Source organism: Trichosurus vulpecula, chromosome 4 (assembly GCF_011100635.1).
Source record: "Trichosurus vulpecula isolate mTriVul1 chromosome 4, mTriVul1.pri, whole genome shotgun sequence".
In the NCBI taxonomy this organism is placed as follows: domain Eukaryota; kingdom Metazoa; phylum Chordata; class Mammalia; order Diprotodontia; family Phalangeridae; genus Trichosurus; species Trichosurus vulpecula.
In genome coordinates this window covers 284107221-284131665 of record NC_050576.1, presented here as the reverse complement: position 1 = coordinate 284131665, position 24445 = coordinate 284107221, and the positions used below count along the sequence as shown (strand labels likewise).

General features: G+C 41.6%; 1 protein-coding gene across 1 annotated transcript in view; it reads right to left on the bottom strand.

Annotated features, from left to right (window-relative positions):
* MARCHF4 (membrane associated ring-CH-type finger 4) overlaps positions 1-23453 on the bottom strand; it is a 124981-nt gene extending 101528 nt beyond the window's left edge. Inside the window, exon 1 of the mRNA XM_036758004.1 lies at positions 21383-23453. Within this exon, the coding sequence (XP_036613899.1) occupies positions 21383-21895 (513 nt within the window). The 5' untranslated portion in view covers positions 21896-23453. The remainder of the gene's footprint in view (positions 1-21382) is intronic.
* Between the last annotated feature and the right edge of the window lie 992 nt (positions 23454-24445).

Below are 24445 nucleotides of genomic sequence, written 5' to 3'. Positions count from 1 at the left end.
CTTGGTTCTGTCCCTAGTTACCAAGTAGGCCTTCATGATTATGAGATGGAGCAGAAGAATCTTGTTTTACTCTTTGATGTTTTTTCAAGCAGTTCCTGGAACTAGATTGTTGTAGATGCATGTGAATGTGTGAGTAGGGATGCGTAGATTAGTTTCTTTTCTGAATGCCTACAAAGTTGCTTGAGTGACTCATAAACTTTGTGCCTATTTGGCCACAAAGTGCATGCTATTCATTTGTTAGCAAAAATTAGGCAAGTTCCCTTCTCTGCATCTGCCCCTCTGGCTTTCTCCCAAAGTCATGACCTCCCAGACAAGTGTGTCAACCGACCAGCTTCCAGCTACAGGCATTCTTATGTTGGTTGGGAGGATGGACCAAGTGACCGCTAAGATCCCTTCTAGTTGGAAGATTTTAAGAATTTTGTGGAAACGAGCCCTTCTTCTCAATGTATCACAGATGGGTAATATGATGGTGGTGATACAATTTATAAAATGTTTTAAGGTTTATAAAACATTTCACAAATATTTCACTTTATTCTGACAACCATTCTTTGAGATAGAGGGTAGTATTATCCCTATTTTATAGGTGAAGAAACTGTGGTAAACAGAGATTAAGTGACTTGCCCAGGGTCACACAGCTATTGTGATCAAATCTGAGGACAGATTTGAACTCTGGTCTTCCTACCTCCAAATCTAATGCTATGTGTACTATGGTGCCCCCTAGCTGCTTTATGGGGCAGCTAGATGGTGCAGTAGGTAGAGTTCTGGGCCTGGAGTCAGAAAGACCTAAGTTCAAATGCAGCCTCAGACACTAGCTGTGTGACCTTGGGCAAATCACTTAACTCTGCCTGCCTCAGTTTCCTCATGTGTAAAATGAGCTGGAGAAGGAAATGGCAAACCACTGCAGTATATTTCCCAAGAAAACACCAAATGGGGTCACAAAAAAGCAGACACAGCTGAAAAAAGACTAAACAGCTGCTTGACACTTTGGATATTTCTTGAAGCCTACTTCTTGATCTCTAAAATGGAAAGGAGTTGGATTAACCAACTCCCCAGTCCATTCCAGGCTCTCGCACATACCCTCATGAGACAAATACTTTCTACATTGGGCTAGGCCAAGCTCAGAACAAGAAACAATGAGTAAGACTTTCCTTAGGATTATAGTTTTTTTCACAACTCTGAGGAGAGGAAAACCAGCAGGAGATGGAAAGAATTGTGAGACAAAATGGACTCTTATAATTAAATAACACTCAAATGTTTTCATATTAAAATCAACATATCTATGATCAGATAAAAAAGATATGGGTTGGGAGAAAAACTTTGCTTTAAATATCCAAATTCTATAGGTAATTGACACAAATATATAAGATTAAGACAAGGATATTAACAAAATAAATATAAATACATATAAAACAAATAAACATAAAAATAATATAAACTATCAACAACCATATAAAAAATTGATCAAAATTACTAAGAGACAGAGAAATCAAAATCAAAACAAGCCTGAAATATCACCGCACACACACAAATTTAGCAAAGATGCGAAAAATCCATGATTGGTATGATGGCAGGAGGCCAGGCACAGTAATTCACTGCTGATGGAGCTGTGAATTGATTCAACTATTCAGGAAAACAATTCAGAATTATATAAGAAAAACTACTAACTTGTTTTCGCCCTTTGTCCCAGAGATCCCATCACTGGGATGGGAGCCCTTGGCAAGGTTATTTAAAGCAAGAAAAGACCTATATGGAGAAAAAATCTATTTATAGCACCACTGCTTATGATAACACCCGATTATAAGCAAACTACATCCCCAACTACTGGGGATTGGGTGACAAAATAATGATCTATAAACTTAATAGAATTTAGCTGTGCCAGGAGGAATGGCAAATATGAAAAATTTGAGGAAGCATGGGAAGGGATATAGAGGGAAGAAAGAAGAAGGAAAAGAACACAGACAGTGAATATAACAATGTAAATCAGGACAATATGAAGAGACCGCAAAAGTCAGGTCAAGTATAATAGTGTTAGTACCAGACTATAAAAGTTAAAACACACACATGTCTTTTCTCTTAACAACTTGTTGTTATTCAGTCATTTCAGTTAGCAATTCTTTGTGATCCCATTTGGGGTTTTCTTGGCAAAGATACCAGGGTGGTTTGCCATTTCCTTCTCTAGATCATTTTACAGATGAGAAAAATGAGGCAAACAGGGTTAAGTGACTTGCCTAGGATCACACAGCTATTGTCGAAGGCTGAATTCGAAATCAGGTCTTCCCCACTCTAGTCGGGGTGCTCTATCCACTGTGCCACCTAGCTTCCCCAAAAAAGTACTACAGAAGTACTAAAAGTACTAAAAAGTACAAGAGTACTACATGGCATGTACTCTTGGATCACAGTGGTTTTGCTTAACTGTCTGGAGATGTGTACTTTGTAGAAAGGTTTGTCTTCCTGTTTGGGGGGGCAATGCCTGGTGTGACATAAATTGTATCAATAAAAATAAAAAGGTAATAGGACACAGAGCCAGACGAGACCTTAGAGACCTTCTGGTCCAAATCCCTTATTTTACAGATATAGAAAGTGAGTCAAGGCTCTCTCTCTCTTTCTCTCTCTCTCTCTCTCTCTCTCTCTCTCTCTCTCTCTCTCTCTCTCTATCTCTCTGTCTCTGTCTCTCTCCCTCTCCTCTCTCTCTCTTCCTCTCTCTGTCTCTCCCTCCCTCCATCTGTCCCTCCCTCCCTCTCTTCCTCTCTCTTTCCCTCTCTCGCTCTCTCTCTCTCTCTCTCTCTCTCTCTCCTCTCTGTTGTGTGTGTGTGTGTTCATTTTGAGGACAGGCCATATGGGGGGGTGAAAAGAGCTCTGGATTTGAATCTAGCTTTGCTACTCACCATCTGTGTGAACTTAGGTGGATGTTGCCCTCCTAAGTTTCCTCACCTGCAAAACCTTTGAGGTCTTCTGGCTCCCAATTCATGATCCCATGAGTCCCAAAGATCAAAAACTCTCCCCAAATGCCACAGGCAGTAAATGGTAAGCCAGGATTCAAATCTAGATCTCAAACCTTAAATCCAACATCCTTTTCCTTACAAAATATTGCCTCAATGGATCCCTACTGGCTGTAAGTCATGGGAGGACCTAGTCCTTCATAAAACTATGAAGTTTTTATATTAGACCTTCCCCTGACCTTTCCTATCACTTCTCTTTTCTATGTGTCTTTTCCCTTCTTTCAATGCTTCCTTCCTCCTGAATCCCAGGATTTCCTAGCCTCATCTATCCTGTCATCCACCTGATGAATTAATAGACAATATGTAAAGGACATCATGTGTTCTGCCTCGAGACATGCTTATAGTTTAAATTTGGAGGACAAGAGAAGAGGATTTTCTTCACCCAAAAGAATAATTTAATGTTGGTAGAATTTTAGGGACTTGAAAGTGTGGGGTCACTTTCCCAGCATCCTATAAATCACAATCGGTAGTAGTAGATGACATGGGGAGTGAGGAGGGTCCAGACCTGAGATTTCATTGATGTTGGGAACTCCCATAAGGAAATGAACCATATTGCTACACATCAGCTACTGTTCTATAACTTGTAATGAGAGAAAGCTGCCTGAGACACTGAGAGCAGAAGAGGCTTGCCCAGGACCACTGAAGCCAGTACTGTATTTGTCAAAGGCAGGATTTCAACAATTTAACCACTACTAAGGCTGCTTCTCAGTTGATGTTTGCATAGTACTTTACATTTCTCAAAGCATTTTACATAATCTCCTTTGATCCTTACTACAACCCAGGGAGATAGGTACTGCACAGATGATGATGATGATGATGATGGTGATGATGATAATGATGATTTCCATTTCAAAAATAAAGACACTGTCAGGTAAAATTATTTGCCCAAGGTCACACTAGACCATAACACTTTCTACTCACTTCAATTCAATTCAACAAACATTTATCATATCCCTTAATGTGCAGTGTTGGATTCAAAAGAGAAGAATGACATAGTATCTGCCCTCAACAGTCTTATGATCTAATAGAGAAAATATAAGTTCCACAAATAAGTATGATATTGCCAGAAAATGCCCCCAAAGGGGTGAAGAATAGCAAGTTGGTGACAGAGTCAGTATGAGAACCTAGACATACCTCCTGACTCATTTCAGGGCTCTTTCTACCTCTACCAGACTAGTTACTTTCCAATAAAAGAATCTGTTTTCCCACTATTTCTATCTCGGGCCAACCAGAATTGGGTTCATCTTTAGGAACGCAGGAATGGCCACCCATTCAAGAGAGCATTTTGCCACTAACCATGCTTCAAAGGAAATGTTCAAAGGTAAGGTCTATCCCAGCATCTCTTAGCAATTATCCATGTCTCTGTCATTGAAAATGTTATCCAAGCCATTCAGAAAACTGTTTAGATTTACTGCCACTTGGTGGAGTGGTAATGAATACCCCAAGATTATTATGCATTGGGAATTAGGATACCCTTTTATTCATCCTGATTTGTAATTATAAAACATTAGAATTAGAAAGGACTTTAGAGGTTATTGAATCCAACTCCCCACCCCCCCACATACACTTTTTTAAACAAATAAGGAAAATGAGACATGAATAGGGAAGTGAATTATCCAAGGTCACATAGTGAGTCAGTGGCTAAGACAGAATGAGAACTTAGATTGCCTGTATTCCAGTATCTCAGGACCCCTGGGCCTCTAATCTCTATCTGTACCCTAGAGAGTTACTGGGACATAGAGGGCAAGGACCCTAATGACTGAGAGAAAGACCTACTCCTTGTGTATCCAGAGAACCTGAATTCTCTTCCTTGGTTGTTCAATTATTCTATACTACAATAGATAACAAAATTTACCAGCTAAGACCCTAATTCAAATGAAAGATATAATTCTCCCTTCCTATATGATAAACTATATGTTATATAATGTTTTATATATAATAAATAAATATAAATATGTTATATAAATGTCAGCTTATCAAATTGTTAACCTTATGTATCAGAATCAGTTTTCATTTACCTTTTCTGCATCTGATGTCCAATGATAACCCCTGCCAGCCCACCTCTTTAAGACTTTTTACCTTCTCAGAAAAGGAGGTTTCCTTTAGCTCCACCTCAACTTTGGTATAAGACCACATGAGTTAGGAGTAGTATTCTAACACCTTCCCTTATGAAGATTAGGCTAGTTTTTCCTTGAAAGGTATCAAGATATTCCTTGAGGTGTGTTTGGCTGAAGAAAATATAGGTTCGGACAGTTGACATTTCTTCCTCATCACCTGAATACAAAGCAGCCATGAAGAGCTGGAGGGTTTCTCAGATATTTAGCTGGTAGATTGCAATGAAAGCTGGATTCAATAGAATCAACTCAAATGATTCTCGATACTCACCCTTGGTAAATGTCCATCCATTTCTATGGCTAAACAAATCTCCTTTTGTTAACTATTAAATGACCAACAAGTGTCCCATTTTGTTCCAATATCAAACCTAAAATACCAAGGGACTGGCATGAGTCAGGCCTAGCACAGAACACCAGGACAGTATGCAACTCTCCCTTGTGGTCAAAAACAACTAGCAGATTCATTATTCTGTTCATATTTCTACTGTCAAAGCTAATTATCTATTTAATGGAAGGGTTTTTTAATGTAGTTTTGTGCCACTGATATTCATAAGTAATTAAGATTGCATTCGAATTTCCAGAAGTGTGAGAGGCCATATAGCAGAGTGGAAAAGATCACTGGTTTTACAGTTAGAAGAAATGTGTGAAAATCCTCCTTTGGCATTTATTACATGTGAAACCTGAGATAAGTTGCTTTAATTCCCTGGGCTTCAGTATCCTCATCTCTAAAATGAGGGAGTTGGACAAGATGGCCTCTCAGATACTTACCAATCTAAACCTATGATCCTATGTCCCTGGATATAGTTGGATTTCACGTACCTTACAGTTCCTTTCAGGGACCCAGGGTCAGCTAGGACTTTTATGAGATCAGACCATGAAGCAATCAAAGTATCGTACATGGTTAAAATAATAAATAAGAGTGGTACAAGAAGAATAACTTATGAGTTAATAACTGATTTTCATTATGGCATAAACTCCAGTGCCTCATTGTAGCATGTAAATGAATGGGTTCTTAAAAGTTATGTTATCGGATTGAAATCTCTAGCACTCCTACCATGGAAAGAAGGCTACAAGTACAGTCTTGGCAACAGATGATGTTTGCTTCCTGAAGGCCAGACCACATAAGTACAGAAAGATTCATCGCGAGTAGGCTGGCCACTTGGTGATGCATTTTTCATGGCAAGAATTCTCAATTCATTAAACAAATAAAAAAATTAAATAGTTTTTTATCATGTGTGGCTCTCTTCCAATTCTACTGAGATAGATAAAAAATTGCCCAGCTAAGACTCCGATTCAACTGAAAGACGTAATTGTCTCTTCCAATACTATAAACCATACAATATCATAGAAATAAAAGTAACAGTGGTAGATGGGTATCAAAGAGAACATAGTGCTGATAGAATTAATGAAAGTATTTAGGCTATGTGCAAAAATTAATTTAGTTGTTGTTATGTTAAATGTGAGACACTTGTCTAATATCAAGTAATCAACGACTTATTTGTTACTGGAAGAGCTGAAATATATTTATTCTGACCTATAAATTATTTTAGTATACATGAAACCAGAAGACAAAAAGAAGTTGCAGCTAAAAAATGGCTCATGGGAGCCCTTGCAGAAGTAAAGAAATCTATTAGAAGAATTGATTATATTATACATCCAAAAACAATGACAAGCATCATTTCAAAGGAACTGGTCATCTTACATTGCAGTGCTAATGACAAACAGTTTTGAAAAGACTACCATGAAGATAATTTCAGTTTATATGCCAACAGGTCTTGCAGATAAGAAAGGGGTAAGCACACTTTCCAAAGAGCTTATTAAGACCCTTTAAATAAAAGCACCTGACAAAAGATTGGAATAATTAGAGTTAGGGGTATTGAAGAAGATGGGAATGCTTGAATTGGGCCAAACATTCTAGAGAGCAATTTGGAATTATATGAAGAATAACTAAAACATCCATGTTGTTTGACCCAGAGATTCTACTGTTAGATATGTACCAAAGAAGTCAAAGACAAAAAGAAAGGTCCCATATATACCAAAATATTTACAGTAGCACTTTTTTGTAGCAGCAAAGAATTGGAAACAAAATGATATCTATCGATTATCAAATAGCCAAACAATCTGCGGCACATAAATGTAATGCAATGATACTATGTTGTAAGAATTGATGGATATGATAACTATGATCAAATGAGACAACAGGTAATATGCATTGCAAATTTTAAAGCACCATATAAATGCCTGCTATTTTATTATTAATAATACAAAGAAGCATGTGAAAAATTACATGAACCGATGCAAAGCTATAATTAAAATTTAGGGGCAAATTAAATAAGCAGAATTAGGAAAACAATATACACAGTGGGGACAACAATGTAACTGAAAAGAACACAACATTTGAAATGAGATGCAGTAAAATTGTAATAACCAAGCTTGGATCCAAAGTAGAAATATGAGAAGACATCTCTCTTCTTTGCAGAACAAAGGCACTATATAGAACACTACATGTAATATCAGAATTTTTTGATATATTGGTTAGTTTTTGCCAATTTATTCTTTGTAATGAGAGAAGAAAAGTATACCTTGGGAAATGTTAAGTAATATAAAAAAGAATCTAATAAGATTTATCCATAAATAATTAAATCATGTATATTTTCTTACTTGGTGATTGAAATGCAATGATAGAAATAAGGGGGATGGTCAAAGAAAACATGTTTAAGATTAAAGAATGAGAGAAACCAAAGTCATATAGAGTATATAGAATCCTTATACCTATATAAGCTGAATTTTTTCTTTAAGAAGAGAGGTGGCTGGTGTTGGATGTGGCAGACAAATAACATCATGAAAATGGAAACTGATTAATTTTAATGGACAAGAATGGTTACAAATGAAGTCCTTTATCAATTAGCTCTTTGAAAATTGTCAGTCACTTGACTTGTTAGAGTAAAGCTCAAAATCAATGCCACATTAGATTAGGAATGAGAAGAAATTATGGCATGCAATTAAAGTATCCTCAATCTGACCTATAAATATGTTGTTGATTCCTTAAAAAGGGAATTAGATAAAAGAATAGACATTGACCCAGGCTGTTACTGATAGGTTACCTGGATCACAGGATCACAGATTTAGAGCTTGAAAGGACCTTAGTGGTCATCAAGGCCAACCCCTTAATTTTACAGATGAGGAAACAGAGACCCAGAGGGGTTAAGTGATTTGCCCATGGTTAAATAACTAGTAAATATCAAATCTACATCTTCTTGATTCCAAGTCCAGTACTCTATCCACTACAACATAATGCCTCTCTTTGGGGCCATGGGTCCTAAAACCAAGAAGTTAAAAAAGCCCAGAAATCATCTCAATTAATAAATGTTTTATTGTCTTTATCAAGTGAAAAGATGTGGTAACCAGAATCAATACCAATTTAGAACAGCTAGGCTGTGCAGTGGATTGAGCACCGAGCCTAAAATCAGGAAGACCTGAGTTTAAATCTGGCTTGAAATATTGACTAGCTGTGTGACCCTGAGCAAGTCACTTAACCTCTTTTTGCCTCAGTTTCATCACCTGTAAAATGGAGGCAATAATAACATCTACCTCCCAGGGTTGTTGTTGAGGATCAAATGAGATAATATTTGTAAAGTGCTTAGAATAGTGCTCGGCTCAGTGTAGGTGCTATACAAATGTTAGTTGTCACTGTTGTTGTTAGAACATAAACCAATTTGTAAAATTATGGAGGAGGAATGAAGCATAACTTCAGAAATTAAAGAAAGGCAGGAAAGGGGAGAACAAATTGATAGAAAACTTAGTGAGAGATTCAATTTATTTAGCCAGATCATATCAGAAAGGATGAAACCAGAAGAGCCACAAACAGATGAAAAATGGAAAGGATCTTTGAATATTTTCATACGAATTTTTTCACATAAATAACTGTAGAGGAATAATATTTTGACTCTAAGTCCCTGATCTATTTCATAAGGAAATAGAAATATTACTTTAAAAAAAAGATGGGAGTAGTAGCTGGACTAGATCAAGTGCACATGGAAGAAGAAGAGGAAGTGCTGAAAGTAACACAATCCTGAAGGCATTAAAGGAACACATCTCAAGATATCTCAAAGAGGAGAAAATTTACTAAATACTTGGAAAAATCATAGCACTTATTATTATAGAAAAAAGCTGATGGAGAATATCAATGAGCTTACTTTTGAATATCTATAAAATCTTGATGATAATACTATGTATATATGTATATAAAAAACACCCCAGAGACTACTAAACCAATAAAACTTTTAAGTCTGGGCAGGTAGGTGGCCCAGTGAGTAGAGCACTGGCCCTGGAGTCGGGAGAACCTGAGTTCAAATTTGACCTCAGACACTTGACACACTTACTAGCTGTGTGACCTTAGGCAAGTCACTTAACCCCAATTGCTCTGCCTTTCCCCCTCTAAAAAAAATGAATAGGAAAAAAAACTTTTAAGTCAGAATCTCAGAGCCATAACTAGGGAGGGGCAATTGAGTGTTTATCCCAATACACCAATATCCAGGGGGGAGGCATAATTCTTCTTTGCACATCTCCATCCTGCAAAGCATGAGTATCCCCAGTCCTTGACTCAATCCCAAGATAGCCGACCCTCAGGGCCCTATCATTGTGGTGCTACACTCCCACTGCTTGGCTCCTAGAGTTCTGCTGGCTAAATTCAAAGGACTGTTCTGAATGACAGTGTCTGTGATTTTGGTGTACTTGTTCTCTCAGCTCTGTGTTCATGTATCCATTTTGGACTGTAAGTCCTTGAGATTTTCCTGTCTCTGTTTTCTTGATATTTCTGTCCAGCTGCTGCCACATAGTCATTCATGTTTAATAAAGGGCCTTTTGATTAATGATCATAATGACTACTGAGGAGGAGAAACATATTTCAAATGAAGGAATGAGCAAAGGGCCCAGTGATGAGAGGCTAGAGGCACATCTGAGACTGAGAATGCAGAGAAGAAATGTGCCAGCTGAACAGAAGCAATTTGCATGAAGATGAGCCCATAACTGTGTGCACTGAAAGATGGCCATGCGTTTGTCGATACTTTAATGAATCTATGAGCTCCCCTCTTTAGATATTCCTTCTACCAAAGCATCCTCATCCTCTCAAGCTGTGCAATTCTTGTCTATGAACTATGATAAATCCTCCACCAAAAATCTTCCTAGTCTTCCTACAAGTCTTTCAATATTTTGTGGGTCTCAGTCTTTCAATACATGTTTTATGTAGACAAAATATAATGCTTATATTTTGAAATCTTGAAACACCAGTAAGAATAATCTGAAGAGGAGAAGAAGGGAGACTGGTGATGGGAGTATGGGGAAAAGGAAACAGCCACTGAGTGTTTGAAGGGCTCCCAATAAAGAAGTAGAGGATCTGAATCACTTCTAGTCTTAGATCTCTGGGATTCTATCAAATGCTAACAGGAAGGAATCAGCTAAGAACTGATCTTTCTTCTCTTTAAACCAAATGCCTACAAAAAGTTATTTACATTCATTGATTCCACTGCCTTAACTTCTACTTGTAACTTGGCTTCTGACCCTACCACTCAACTGAAACTGCTCTTTCCAGGGTTACTGACGATCTCATTGCCTCTTGACCACTGTGCAGCTCTGGACCCCTTCCTACTGCACACTCTCTCTTCCCTTAGCTTTCATGATACTACTCCCTCCTAGCTCTCCTCTTAATTGATTGACTACTAGCTTCTCGGTCCCTTTTGCTGGATTATATTCTATCTCCTACTCCCTAGACAAGACTGTTTCCCAAAGCTCCGTACTGAGTCCTATTGTTTTATTTTTTTCTTTCTAGACTCTCACTGATCATCACCCATGGGTTCAGTTATCATCTCTATGGGTCCTGAATCTTTATTTCCAATCCTAATCTCTCTCCTGAGTTCTAGTCATGCATCCTTAACTAACTTCTGGGTATAACCACCTGGATGTCCCAGAAGAATCCTAAACTTAACAGGTCTAAAACTCAATGAATTTTCTTGCTCTCACTCCCAAGTCTACCTTCTAACTCCCTTCTGTTGTGGGTACCACCATTCTTCCAGTCAATCCCATTCAGATCTCTCAAAGCTGTCCTCAACTATTATCTCACCGTTCAAGGTCTCTTCCAGTTATAAATTTGTAATCTTATGAAGCCCCACATGCAACCAAGTCTTGCCAATTCTACCTTTACAATAATGCTTGAGGGCAAACTTTTTTCTGCCCTCACTCACACAACCACTGCCCCAGTTCAGAGCCTCATCTCCTTTCACTTGGGCTTTAACAATAAGCCCCTAACTAGTCTTCCTGCTTCTAGTCTCTCCCTTTTCCAATCCAAATTCCACATAACTGTCAAAGTGATCTTTCTAATGTATGAGATTGACCTTGTCTCTCCCCTCTTGAGACCCTTGCCCAAGAAGCTTCAATGGTTCCTTGTTATCTACAGATAAAATACAAATGTGGCAGTTAAAGCTGTTGATGGTCTGCTTTCAATCTACATTTCAAACGTATTTTGTATCACTACCCTCATAACTCTTTTGTTCCAGGGAAACCAGTCTGCTTATTTGATATTTTCGCAACTCAGCATTCCCTCCCTTATGTCCATGATTTTTGCTCAGGCCTGGGATATAGCCCCTTTCCAATTCCACCTCTTAGAATCCTTACTTACTTCAGCAATCATTTCCTATGGAAAGATTTCCTCTTCTTGCCTAATTAGAATTTTCTATTCAAATTACACTGTATTCATTTAGCTGTATAAACCTTGTAATTTTTTTCCCTCTCACCTCATCTTGAATGTAACGTAAACCCCCTGAGGGCAAGCCTTTCTCCCTGGGTGGGGGCTTAGCACACTGGCCTTGAACATAGGTGCTTAACAAATGCTTGTTGAAATGAACTGAATCCTTTTCCCATTTGTGCCCAGCTCTACATGCCTTTCCTGGCTAGCTAGGTGCTCTCTACTCTGCACGTAAAACAAATTGTTAGCCTCTACTTTCTGTATTTTCAAATATGACCACATGTTTGACCTCGTAAAGCATACTGCACTAAGAGTTTTGGAACACGCTCTACATATACACGGTGACCAGTCAGGAACTATGGAACAAGAAATCAAGCATGATTACTCAGGCTTCTTCATTATGATGAGAGTAGGTCCGTTCACAGCAAAATGGACACAAACTGGGATAAATGACCATAATTATTCCCAGGATGAGATATCATTAATCATCACAGAATCAGGAATTCATGGCGTTGCAATGGCCCCTGGAGATATTTTCATCTATACTTCCCTTACTCCTATATATGAAATGTGACTATATTTTAATGAACACACTTTTCACATAAGAGTTGTGGTTTTAATCTCATTGCTTTATGATCATATATGTGTAAATGCATTTGTGTCTTCTTCATATATGAAAGAAAGAGGGTCAAAACTATCATTTGGAGTTGTACTGGGTGCCTGGAGAGATAAAGAGGGGAAAAAATCATCACCATTTACAAATATTTATTGAATGCCTTCTCTGTGCTGGGACATTAGAATAATCTCTAAAGGTTCTTCAGAAGGAACCTCACATGAATGACAAAATGAGAGTCAAACTATATCTCCAGTAAAAAAAGAATCCTGCCCTGGAATCACATGCCTTTCATAGATTCATAGAATATCAGAGCAGGAAGGATAATCCATATAATCCAACCATTTGATTTTAGAAATGGGGTAAGTGAGACTGAGTAAGATTTAAATCACTTTCCCAACAATCCAACCTTTTAATCTTGTAAACAAAGATGAGTTATAGAAAGAGGAAGCGATTGCCCATGTTAGTAGTAGAATATGTTCATTTACATTCAGAAATTTTTCATAATTCTTCTTTTCTATCACCTCCTCAATGGAGGAAGAGTGTAAAAGAATGAAATCTTAGAACAGTCAACTTGGAATGGATCTTTGAAGTTATCTAGTCCAATCCTCTAATTTTACAAATGGGGAAACTGAGGTCCAGAGAAGAGAAATAAATTACTCAAGGTCCTGTAGCTAATTGGTGACAAAGCCAGGAATGGGGGGTGGGGGGAGTCTCTTGGCTTTCTTGTGATGTATTCACTACACCACACTCCCTTTACCTAGTTCTGACAAAAAAAAAAATCTTTCCCCAGGCTTTTTTTTTTCTTTCAGACAGTACTTTTCTTGACAATTTCCCTCCATGAGATCACCAAAATTGTACTATATTTACTTTTGAATATTCAGTCATCAGCCAGCCCACCCCAATGTGCACGCCATTCTTATTTTCCTCTTAAGACAGCTATAGATATTATATGCACACACAATACAGTGTCTATATCATAGATGGGGGTGGTATAGCTATGGCTATAGAGTATGTGCTTGCCAGCACCTTTTTTTTTCCTTTCTGGGCTTAATTCCAACTTGGCCTCCTTCCTCTCATAAGTGAAACTGCTCCGTCATTCCTACACTCTGATGAGTATCTTTCCCTTGTCTCTGCCCATCCCCACCCCCTACTGCTCTTCTACATTTGTGGTTCTCCATTGTACCAGCTGGGAAAGAAAAACAACAAAGACAAAAAGAAAGACCTAAGGGAAGTTGGAAGGCAGGCAGGCAGGAAGGAAGGAAGGAAGGAAGGAAGGAAGGAAGGAAGGAAGGAAGGAAAGAGGGAAGGAAGGAAGGAAGGAAAGAGGGAAGAAGGAAGGAAATTACAGAAAGGAGAAAGAGAGAATATTATTCCCAAGGTATCGCCTTTCTCTCTCAATTTTCCAGTTATTCCCTTAGTCAAACATCCTCACCAGACTTAAATTAAAAGACCACATCTGCTTCTTCCTCATCCTAAAACATACTTTAATATCTAAGTAGATATAGGTCTGTTCTAGGGGGGAGAGAGAGAGAGAGAGAGAGAGAGAGAGAGAGAGAGATGTCCATTTCCTCTTCTGCCTATGCTTCTGACTTTCTTGACTTTTCCATTTTGACTCAGTTGCCTTCTTTACCGAGAATGCCTGTCCTGCCATTCTGGCCTCCTTCCACTGAAGGGTTCTTTCTGGGACCTCCATTGTGAGGACAGGCCCACCCAAGAAGGCCATGCCTCTTTCCCCTTCCAACTATGCTCCAGACTTTTCAGACTTCAGCACAGTTCTCCCACCTCTTCAGCTCCCTTTTATGTGTTGTCTTCCCCATTAGAATGCAAGCTACTTGAGGGCAGGGACCATCTTTCTTTTTGCTTGTATTTGAATCCTCAATGTTTAGCACAGTGCCTGGAACATCACTAGTGTTTAATAAATGCTTACTGCCTGTCTGGATGGGCTTACCACCTAAGATACAAAACTAACATAGACCAACACATAGAGAAAATACCAATAATGAATAAATTAATTTAATGAATATACAAATAGAATAAATTAACTTCAGTCAATCATACTCCATTATAATAAGGACATCAGAATACCAGAGTGCCCCCCCACCCTATTCATCATAGACTTTCTGTGTAATAAGGAAAGTCATGAATTCTCTATTCTTCACTACACATGTGGGGAATCCATGGTGTAGATGGGTGTTTTAAAATGGAATTTTATTCTATTTACACAGTCTACCAGGAAAGGATAATTACATTTGTGAATAAGTCTCTTGTGGAGTAAGTTTCTGGAATTTTGTGCTTTAACAAAATGGGATGGGGAGACAGTAGGTTTTGGTAGCTTTGAAATGGAACCTTGGGGACAGAAAGGTGAATAGAACACACTTACTCTGTCATTTGGGTGTAATTTGGACTCCCCTCTGTTTCCTGAAGTGAATATTCATCCTCAGAGTCAAGACAAGATTCCATCCCCATTGGTCATGAGATCCAAACAGCTTTCCATCCCAATCCTAGAATATTTTGTTAGAGGTAGTTGTATGCACTCTGTAGTTTCTTGCCAGTGTTATAGTGTTACTCTCTCAGGATGAGTGTGAGTTCTGCATACAAAGTCTCTCTAAATTGAATCCCTATATATGATATATGTATTATAGTGTCTGTGTGTACAGTGATAGCAAGTATGGTGTTCATGTAGCACATTTGTGTATGTAGTATTTGTGTGTGGATTGTCCTGTGGTCAGTGAATATGTCCTAGATTCCTTGAGTTCTAGAGTTAGCAGAGCCTACTGAGTGTAATCCATTTCCATCTTGATTTAAAATCTCTCAGGCCTTACAAATATTCTCTTGTGTTTGCAAGTAGTTGTAGCCACCCTAGCCCATTTCCTCAGGCTCCTTCCATGCATCGCTAATTGTTGTTCCCCATATTGCCAGATTCAGAGAATACAAATAACTGCATCTAGCAAACACAGTTGAATTCTCTGCTTAGAAAATGTCTTAGGAAAACCAATTACACAGTGAAGAGAAAAGGGGCATACCTTGCTTTCAATTCTTACTGATGACCATTAATTTCTATTATGCCCAGTGCACGTGACCAAAAAAGTTCATGGACATGGTTCTATCCTCCCTACATCCCCCTTCTTCCCTGCTTTCCATCCTGTTGCCTGAGGCCAGTCCACATTCAATTCTGCTCATTTTTAAAGGTCCCTGTGGGTAAGGGGAGGGGAAATCCCATTTGTCCTTGTGTGTATTTCCAGTTCTCATCCACCACCTTCCAAGAGTTTAACATTAATACCTCTTGCTGCCATCAAATCACCTTTGCTCTCATTTTGTCTCCAGTGGTAACAGAGAAACCTGTCCAAATGGAACCTTGACCAATTGGAAAACAGTTCACAAACTCCCATGACCTCACCTTAGGTGAGCAAGTAAACTTTCTCATCACTCCACTGTAATAAACTGCAAGTAAGATAGAAGAGTTTTTCTTGCATCTATTGTTAATATGTCCTAGCTCTGACCCTTGTGACCCTGGACAGTTCAACTCCATAAACATCTATTAAGCTCCTACTATGTGCAAGTGGTTGTGCCAAATGCTGGAGATACAAAGACAAACCAAAGCAGTCACATCATCTGAGTCTCAGTTTACCCATATCAAATAGGGCCAATAATACTTGTACCCCTCCCCCTGTGAAAAGGTGAACCTGCAGGTTCACTACCTAAAGTAGTACTTTGTGATACAGCAGAAAGAGGATTGGCATCAGAGGGCTTGCGTCCAAATTCCAGCTATGGTAATTACTGCCTGCTCGGAGTCAATTCATATCTCTGTTCTTCAGTTTTCTCCCCTCTAGAATGGAAGCTCTGCTCAGCTGAACACCCGACAGAGATGGGCACTTAATAAAGCCTTTTTGATAATGAAGATAAAGGACAAGCACTTTGTGCCTAGAGCGTTGTAGGTGCTCAAGAAGTAATCAACAACCCCAGTCAGACAGCTTCTACTGTGGTTTTCCTGACAAACTAGAAGTAAGGACAATCTCTTCAGTTTAAATAAACTAGGAAGAAGGGCCCTTCCTCTGAGCTGATCAATGGAATGTGATTTAAGTAGTGGGAAAATCCTTTTGTGCATGACGGGTGGGCAGTTCATACCCTCTTCAATCCTTGACCCATTTTCAATTCCAAGAAGAAGAAAGAGGAGGAAGAGGAGGACAAGGAGGGAAAGAGAGAGAGAGAGAGAGAGAGAGAGAGAGAGAGAGAGAGAGAGAGAGAGAGAGAGAGAGAAGAGAGAGGAGAGAGGAGAGAGAAAGAGAAGAAAGAGAGGAGAGAGGGGAGAGAGAGGGAGGGAGAGAGACAGAGAGACAGAGAGAGCAATTGAGAAGGGCTTTTTATCCAATCTTCTCAGATGAAGCAGAGCCTAAAGTCAAAGCATTACTTATTCTCACAATAAGTCTGCCTTTCCTCTTCCTGCCTAATCTGCTCTCCAGGGCAAGCACTTTTGTCCGTTTGTGGGCAGTGGTGTGGAGAGTGCTACTTGTATGGAGATGGAGCTATTCTGATCGCTACAATCACCAACATTTAGATTGGAAGCCCTTAGAAGCAAGGGACACAGTTTCTTGCTTTGTAATCCCACCAGCACCAGAAGTAATGTTTTACACACAGAAGGTTATTAAGTATACATATGGTAGGGAAAAGATATCAAACACAGGGTCCACTCCAAAATGCTGCTCAAACCAGATTAAAATATAATTAAGAAATATTCAACTAAATAAATAAAAGTGCAATAAAACATAGATAACACACATTTTTAAGCTGTCAATATGCAGCCACAAGGATCTTTATGTATCAGATTAGTGGCCTTTGTCTCTATTTTAAGTTTGACACCACTATGGTAGAGGATGAATAGGAGACCCAAATATTCAGCCCTCTAAGAATGTCTCTTGTTTTCTAGGCCTGAGAGTGACCAACAGGCAGATTTCTGTTCCATCTATGGAAAAACTTTCTAATGGAGCCATCCCAAAGCAGACCAGACTGCCCTAGGAGTTAGTGGGCAGTGGGCTGTGGGTTTCCACTCAAAAGAAGGCTAAATGGGTACACATCAGAGATGCTGTAAAGGGAATTCCAGCCCAGGTACTTAGTAGACTAGACAATTTTCAATGTCTCTTCCACTCTGAGATTCTGTGATTTTTTACTATTGGTCACATGCTAAAACAGCTAAAATGAAGGATGCCATGTTGCCCACTTCTGTTCTTCAGTTTCTCTTTCATAAGATGGTGGTTAATTGATCCCCTTCCTGTCATCACCCTCTCTGGTATAGATTTTGCAAAGTTGAAGGGAGATGAAAGCTGGGAAAGGTAGTTTAGAATTCTAAGGAATAGGTTATTGGTGTAATTACTACTTCAAGTTGACCCCATTATAACATGGCCTAAATGTTATAATGTGGTCTATACCACATCCCTTAAATATAACAAGCAAAGACAATGACAACCTGATAACACACACATTCAATTTGGGCAACAGCAACCTACCCCCCAACGTCAAAGGAGGTTCCCCTGTGTTATAGTGACAAGGAAACCAGGCTTGGAGTCAGGATGCCTAGCTCCTGAATTCCACCCTGACACATGCTGTGTGGCCATGGACAAATCACTCTTTGAATCTCAGTTTCCTCATCAGTAAAGTGGAATTAATGATACCTACACTATCTTCCTAGAATCATAGGTTTTAGAGATGGAAGAAAACTTCGGAATCATCCAATTCAACCCTTTCATTTTGCAGACAAGAAAACTGAGGCCAGAGAGGGCAAGTAATAAATAATAATAATAATAATGATTTAAAATGATAATTACTAAGTTATGTAGTGTTTACTACATGCCAAGCACTGTGCTAAGTGGTTTGGAATTATTATTTGATTTGTAAGAGATTTGTTCAAGGTACCACAGATAATTGTCACAGCCTGGATTTCAACATAGGTCTCTGATTTCAAAGACATTGTTTTTATCACTCCATCACAGTAACCTCACTGGCTTTCATGAGGAAAGAGCTTTGAAAAGCTTAAAAAACAAAAACAAATCTGAATTGTTGATTTTGTTGCTTGAACTTTGATGCTACTTTAAAATAGTGAGATACAAAAAGAGAAAGTCTCCACTTCCAGGAAGGCCCTGTAATAGATTGAATCAATGAGTGCTACTGGTATTGGACCCACATTCGATTTCTCCTAGAGCCTCCCAACAAATACTTGGCAGAAGGAAGGAGAAGGAAACATCCGCTCATATCAATGAGAGTAAAACTGACATCTAAAAAATCTGAGAAGCCTTACTAAAGGAATGCAAAGAATCAAAGGTGATGGTGAGGCCTAGAATCCATATCTTAAATTCTGATCTTGCTGCTTTCTAGAGACTTGGCTGCTTGGCAGACACAAGCACCTGTTCTAGCAGGACCGAGATATCTCAGAGAAGTGGGGTAGCCTCTGCCACCAGATCCCAAAAGGGCAGAACGAGAGCCTCAGGAGAACTCCTCAAAGGCTGAATGACTCTTTCCCCTCACAGAAGAGAAGGGTTTGGCCAGAGGGTCCATGATCCTGTTACTAGGCCCCACTGAAACTAATCAGCATGAAGTCCTCGCCCACTGTGGTTTCTCAGCAGGAAGAGTTTCACTGCTGTACATTCAGGTGTTGGGGGGAAGAGTGAAGTCTAGAAGCAGAGGACTGGGTGGGATTTCTGATTCTTCCTTTGTTGAAAGGCAGTGTGAATAGTGGATAGAGAGCTGGTCTTGGAGACAGAAAGACCTGGGTTCAGGTTCTGCCTCTCACACATACTGGCTGTGTGACCCTGAACAAGTCACTTAATCTCTTAGTGTTGTGGACATTTGTCTAATACTTAAAGGGTAGAGAAGACACTGGCCTGCATTGGTAGCAAAGGTTTTCTCATCTGGAAGCACCCTGTATCAATGAGATCAGAAATGTCTCTTTCCTTTGGTAAGTGGGAACATTTCTGTTCAAAGCAGAAATGCTTTCATAAGGAGCTGCATGGGTACTGGTCTAGACCTCAGTGTCCCAAAGTAATTTCATCTTATTGAGATCTAGCTAAAATACAGCAGTGGCCACTACCTCCCAGACTTTTATTCTATGATATACCATCCCCAATTCCCTGCACCCATCCCTTTGCCCTGGAACCAACACTGGATCATTAAACATTCTGCAACAGGCTGCCCAAAGTACAAAGTCAGCACCCATCTCATATTCAGGAAAGGTGCAAGCAACTGAGGGCTATCTTGCCTGCATAATGTTGAATCTTCTTTTGCTCACCAAATGCTTCACAAATCCTGTCTCTACAACAATGCAACTACCTAAGAAGCATTTGTTGGGGCCCATCACTCAGTCCCAGCCCTCTTAACCACCACCAAAGCTTCTGCCAACTTCTTCCTCCCTTCCTTACATCCCCTCTGGTTTTCTGCCAAACCACCTTTTCTAACTTATCTGTCATACAGATATGATCTCCATTCCTTGGAAAGTATAACTCGTAAATTAGTAGAACATTTTCTAATGAATTGAATACCCAAAGCAGTGTGGACATGGGACTGAGGAATAGCAGGAAGGGTGTTTATGGGACTATTCCAATAGCTAAAAGCCCAAATCGCTGACTTTTCATACTCCAAAAACTCTCTCTAGCCTTATTTTGTTTTGACCAGTTTTTTTCCTCTTCATCATGCCTAGCTCATCACTTTCCTTATAGGGATGGATCCAGGTCTCTCTACTGGAATCTTTCATCTGGGAGTCCCCTTGGTAAGAATTGGCACAACTCAGGACTTTGAGGAAACATATGGCTTCTTCCCAGATGTGCCAGATATGCCAAAAGACAAGAGCAGGTTCAGGGTTTTAAACAGGTAATGTGTCTAGAAGGAGTAGACCAGGGTGGCAGGACAGAGGAGCAAGGAAGCAAGAACTGTGGTCAGAATCCCATCCATGAGGGTATGTATTCCTATTGCCAAAGGACCTCATTGAATGGTCCCCAGACTTTAGAAAGTCTTTCTACCCAAGGCTCACCTCCCATTGGTCTCCTGATACAGGCTGTTCAAAAGCTACTTGTTAATCCATCAGTTTTAGGTTCTTTAGAAAGGAGGAGATTTGCCAAAACACTCTCCCCCATATCCTTCTGTCCCATCTTTCTACCTAGAAAAACTTGAATCTCAGTCTGTAGTCATGGGTGGGGGGGGGGTGGAATAGCAAGGCTTTTTGAGCAAACTATATAACCCTTTGTATCCTAACATGGGTGTGAGAAGATGGTGCTCTGGAACACAAAGTATTAAGGCTGGGATGATCTCAGAACAAAAAGCACAGAATCCATTGAGGAAAGCCAGGGGGGGCCTTGGAGAACTTGTGGAGGCAGAAAAAGTTGACTGTAAGTTTGGTCTTGAGATATGATAGCGTATCCACTGGATAGAGTCAGATACCCAAAGGGAGTACTGAAAAAATATCATTGCTAATAGGCTTCCTTACCCTAATGTCTTCTGGACCCCTTATCCTTGAGTTTGAGGCTACTGAAGACGCATTCTGAGTGGGGCTGGGGTTATATCATTGGAAAAGGAAATGTGACAACTAAAATATGTCAGCAACACCAATGAAATCTCTTCCAGAGTCACTTCTTCCCATTCCTTTTCCTCCATGATGGGTAAGATACTAGGATGAGATACTGGTAAGATACTACTAGAGACACAAAAGATTCCATCCCTTGACCACCTGGCAGATCTAAAGAGAAGAATCAACCATTGATGAGTCCTTGAAACTCATAATGTATCTTTTGGGGTTTTGAAGTAGAGAATATCTGATATTGGCCTCTCCAGGGCCCAAACTAGGGTTCATCTAAAATATGTAGGTTAGTAACTATGCATCTTCAAGGCCCAGAGGATGCCAAGGAGTAAGGTAAGAAGAAGAAAATGGACTCACCTGTTCAGGGCCCTGGAAGCAGATCCTGCAGAGGGGGGTCCTCATGCCACTGTCCAAGCTGCTGCCAAGTGAATAGCGGTCCTCAGCCTTCCCCTTACAGAAGTCATCTGAAGAGGTGCTGCTAAGCAGGGAGGCAGGTGGCTCCACAACCTGGCCACCCCAGTCGTCCTCTGCAGAGGAGGGTGGCAAGGGTGGTGGAGGTGGCAGAGGAGGGATCTCCCCACCGGCCCCCTCTCGAGGACCCCTCCAGCCTACCCATCCACCAGCACCCAGGGCTGGGAGGGTGTTGTTATTGGCTGCCAAGCCAGGGGGCTGGGGGTCACCGTGCATGGGCAGCGGGGTCGGCGGTGGGCGCCGAAGCAAGAAGACCTTCAGGTCATTGAAGAGCATGCGACATCGGCACTTGAGGAGACCCTGGTGGCGCAACATCTGGGGAGCCTGGTAACACCCTCCACAGCAGTACCAGCAGCAGCACCACCACCACCAGAGGAACCCACTCAGGGGCATTAGCATGTGCCTATGGTAGAGAGAGGGCTGAGCTCCCAACTGGAGTCTTTGGGGAATGGGGGACTGGATGGAGGTGTGGGGACCACAGTGTATTGTGCTATGGGGTTGAGGGGGAGTTTACTTTGTCACTCCCCTCTCTTAAATTTCCTCCAAATCACAAAATGCTAAATACCCCTGAGGGGTGAACTTCCTATGATCTGTTGTCACTAAACCCTCCCCCCCCACCCCCTACCCCCACCCCCAAAAGAAAAAAATGTCTTTATCTTCTTTCTTCCCTCAAACCCAGGGCTTGGTTTGGACAAGGAAGTCTCCTCTCTGTCTTTGAACTGGGGCTGAGTGGGTAGGGTAGGTCAACAGAGGGACTGTGGAGTGGGGATGAGAAGACTGGGCCTTTAGCCCAAAGCTTTTTTAGCTGGGAATTCCCTTGGAATGGAGGTAGGGTAGGGGCTGGAGAATTATTCAATTCTCCTCAAAGTCCTAGTAAGGAGTGGAGGTGTCTTTCTTTTGGATTAGAGGGGCTAGGGCAGGAAGAGTTTAAATCAATTGAGGAAATGGACTGAGCTCAACTCAGGGAAAACCTACTCTTGATAAATGGTTATGAGTGTATGTAAAGGGAGTGGACTTTCTTCAGGTAATAGGGAATAGGGCTGGGAGGGGATGGTGTGTTGGAAGTTTCAAGCCCTAGGTGAAGAGAGTTGGGGAGATTAATCCCAGAAGCACCAGAGAGGCTAGTAGGAGCAGAGTTGAGTTAGGAAGATTTAGGTTATTGAAATAGGGAATTGTGCTTTGCCTCTGCTGCCAAAGGGGTGGAGAGGGTAGGGAAGGCTTTTGGACAATAAAGATTTTTTTTTCTTTTTAAGAGAAGATAGGAGGTTCGGAAAGAGAGACTAGGTGGTGGTCGCTCTTGGGGTGAGGGTGGGTGGGGAGAGAGATTGGAAAGCACGTTTAACTCTTGCAGTGCTGGCTCCTTCCTGAGCGTGGAGGTCCCTCCCTAAGGAATGAGGGAGGTGAGCTTAAAAGGGAAGAAAAATAGGGTGTGTGGAAGGGGGGGAGGAGGAAAGAAGGGGTGGGTTACATGATCTCGGCTCCCAGACCACCCTTGCTGTAGCTTGTAAATCCAAGGTCCCCTCGCCTTGGCTCCATTAAAGGCCCCTGCTGGAGGGCAGCGAGGGCAGGGAGAACTGGAGGTTAGGGCTGATCCCTTGCTCTTCTTCCTCTTCTTCCTCCTCTGCCTCCTTCTCCTCTTCGTCGCCGTCCTCCTCCTCTTCCTCCCCCCCCTCCTCCTCCTCCTCCTCCTCTTTCTCCTCTGACCGAGTCCGGCGCTGCTGTCGCTGCTGCGGCGGCGGCGGCTGAGGCTGTTGCTGCTTCTCGGCGGCGTCCGGCTGTCTCCGGGGTGGGGGCTGCTCCGTCTCGTCCTCTTGCTGCCAGCCGCTCGGCGCGGCCGCGGGTCCGAGCTTCATGATCCTCCTCCTCCTCCTTCCCTGGGGGCTGGCTCTGAGCCCCAGCTCCCTGGTAGCGCTGCCATGCGACCGTAGGCAAGGCAGGCGTGGGGTGAGGGTGAGGGGTGAGGGCCGGGAGGGACAAGGAGAGTGCAGGATGAGGAGGGCCGACTTGGAGAGACGGAATATTGTTTTTTATATATATGCGTATATATATGAAAAACAAAAGGAGCGTAATAATACAATTAAAAATAATAATAAAAGCGTGCAGTCCGCGTCTGGGGTGGTTTTGGGGAGGGGGAGGGGGAAAGGGAAGGCTGCTGTGTCTTTGCCTGCAGCTCCTACCCCTGCCCCCTCCCCCCACCAACCCCCCCACCCACCTCTCGGCGGCCGACCTGGCTGGGTCTCTACCCCCCTCCGCCCCCCCCGCCTCTCCGCTTCTTCTGGCTGGTTCTATTCGCTGTTGCTACCTCTCCTCGCAGATGCAACGAGGTAAGGCTTGTTTGCGGTGCGAGCTGGAGACTGAAGGGAGGGGAGGGTGAGGGGAGAGATGTGGCGGCGTTTGAGGGGAGCCAGGATGTGGCTTTAGCTTCCTGCCCTTGACTTGCAAAAAAAATGTATAATATATATGCAAATATATTATAAAAAGGGAGAGAAAGCAAATCAAATGCAAGGATGTCGGGTGTCGTCTTGTCTTGCCCGGTGTTCAGAGCCTGCCGCCTCGGCTTCTGTCCCCCAGCTCGATCTGCGGTGCAAAGGCAAAGCAAAAGGGTGGTGTTGGGAGGGAGGCGGTGGGGGCGGCGAGCTGCAGGTCCCCGGACTGAAAAGAGGTTCTGAGTGTTGTGGCTTCTGCTGTCTCTGCCACCGCCTCCGCTGCCTCCGCTGCTGCATTCAGCACCCTGGGCGGCTGGACAGCTCCCACCCAGACCCCGCGCGTCACGCTACTGGGGGACTGACGCAGCCTGGGAGGGGTGGAAGAAAAGAGGAGGAGAGGGGGAAAGAGGGATAGAGAGAGAAAGAGAGAGGGAGAAAGGGACAGCGAGAGGGATGGAGATAGGGAGGGAGAAGGAGAAAGGGAGGGAAACAAAAAAGGGAGGGAGTTAGAGAGGAAAGGGGT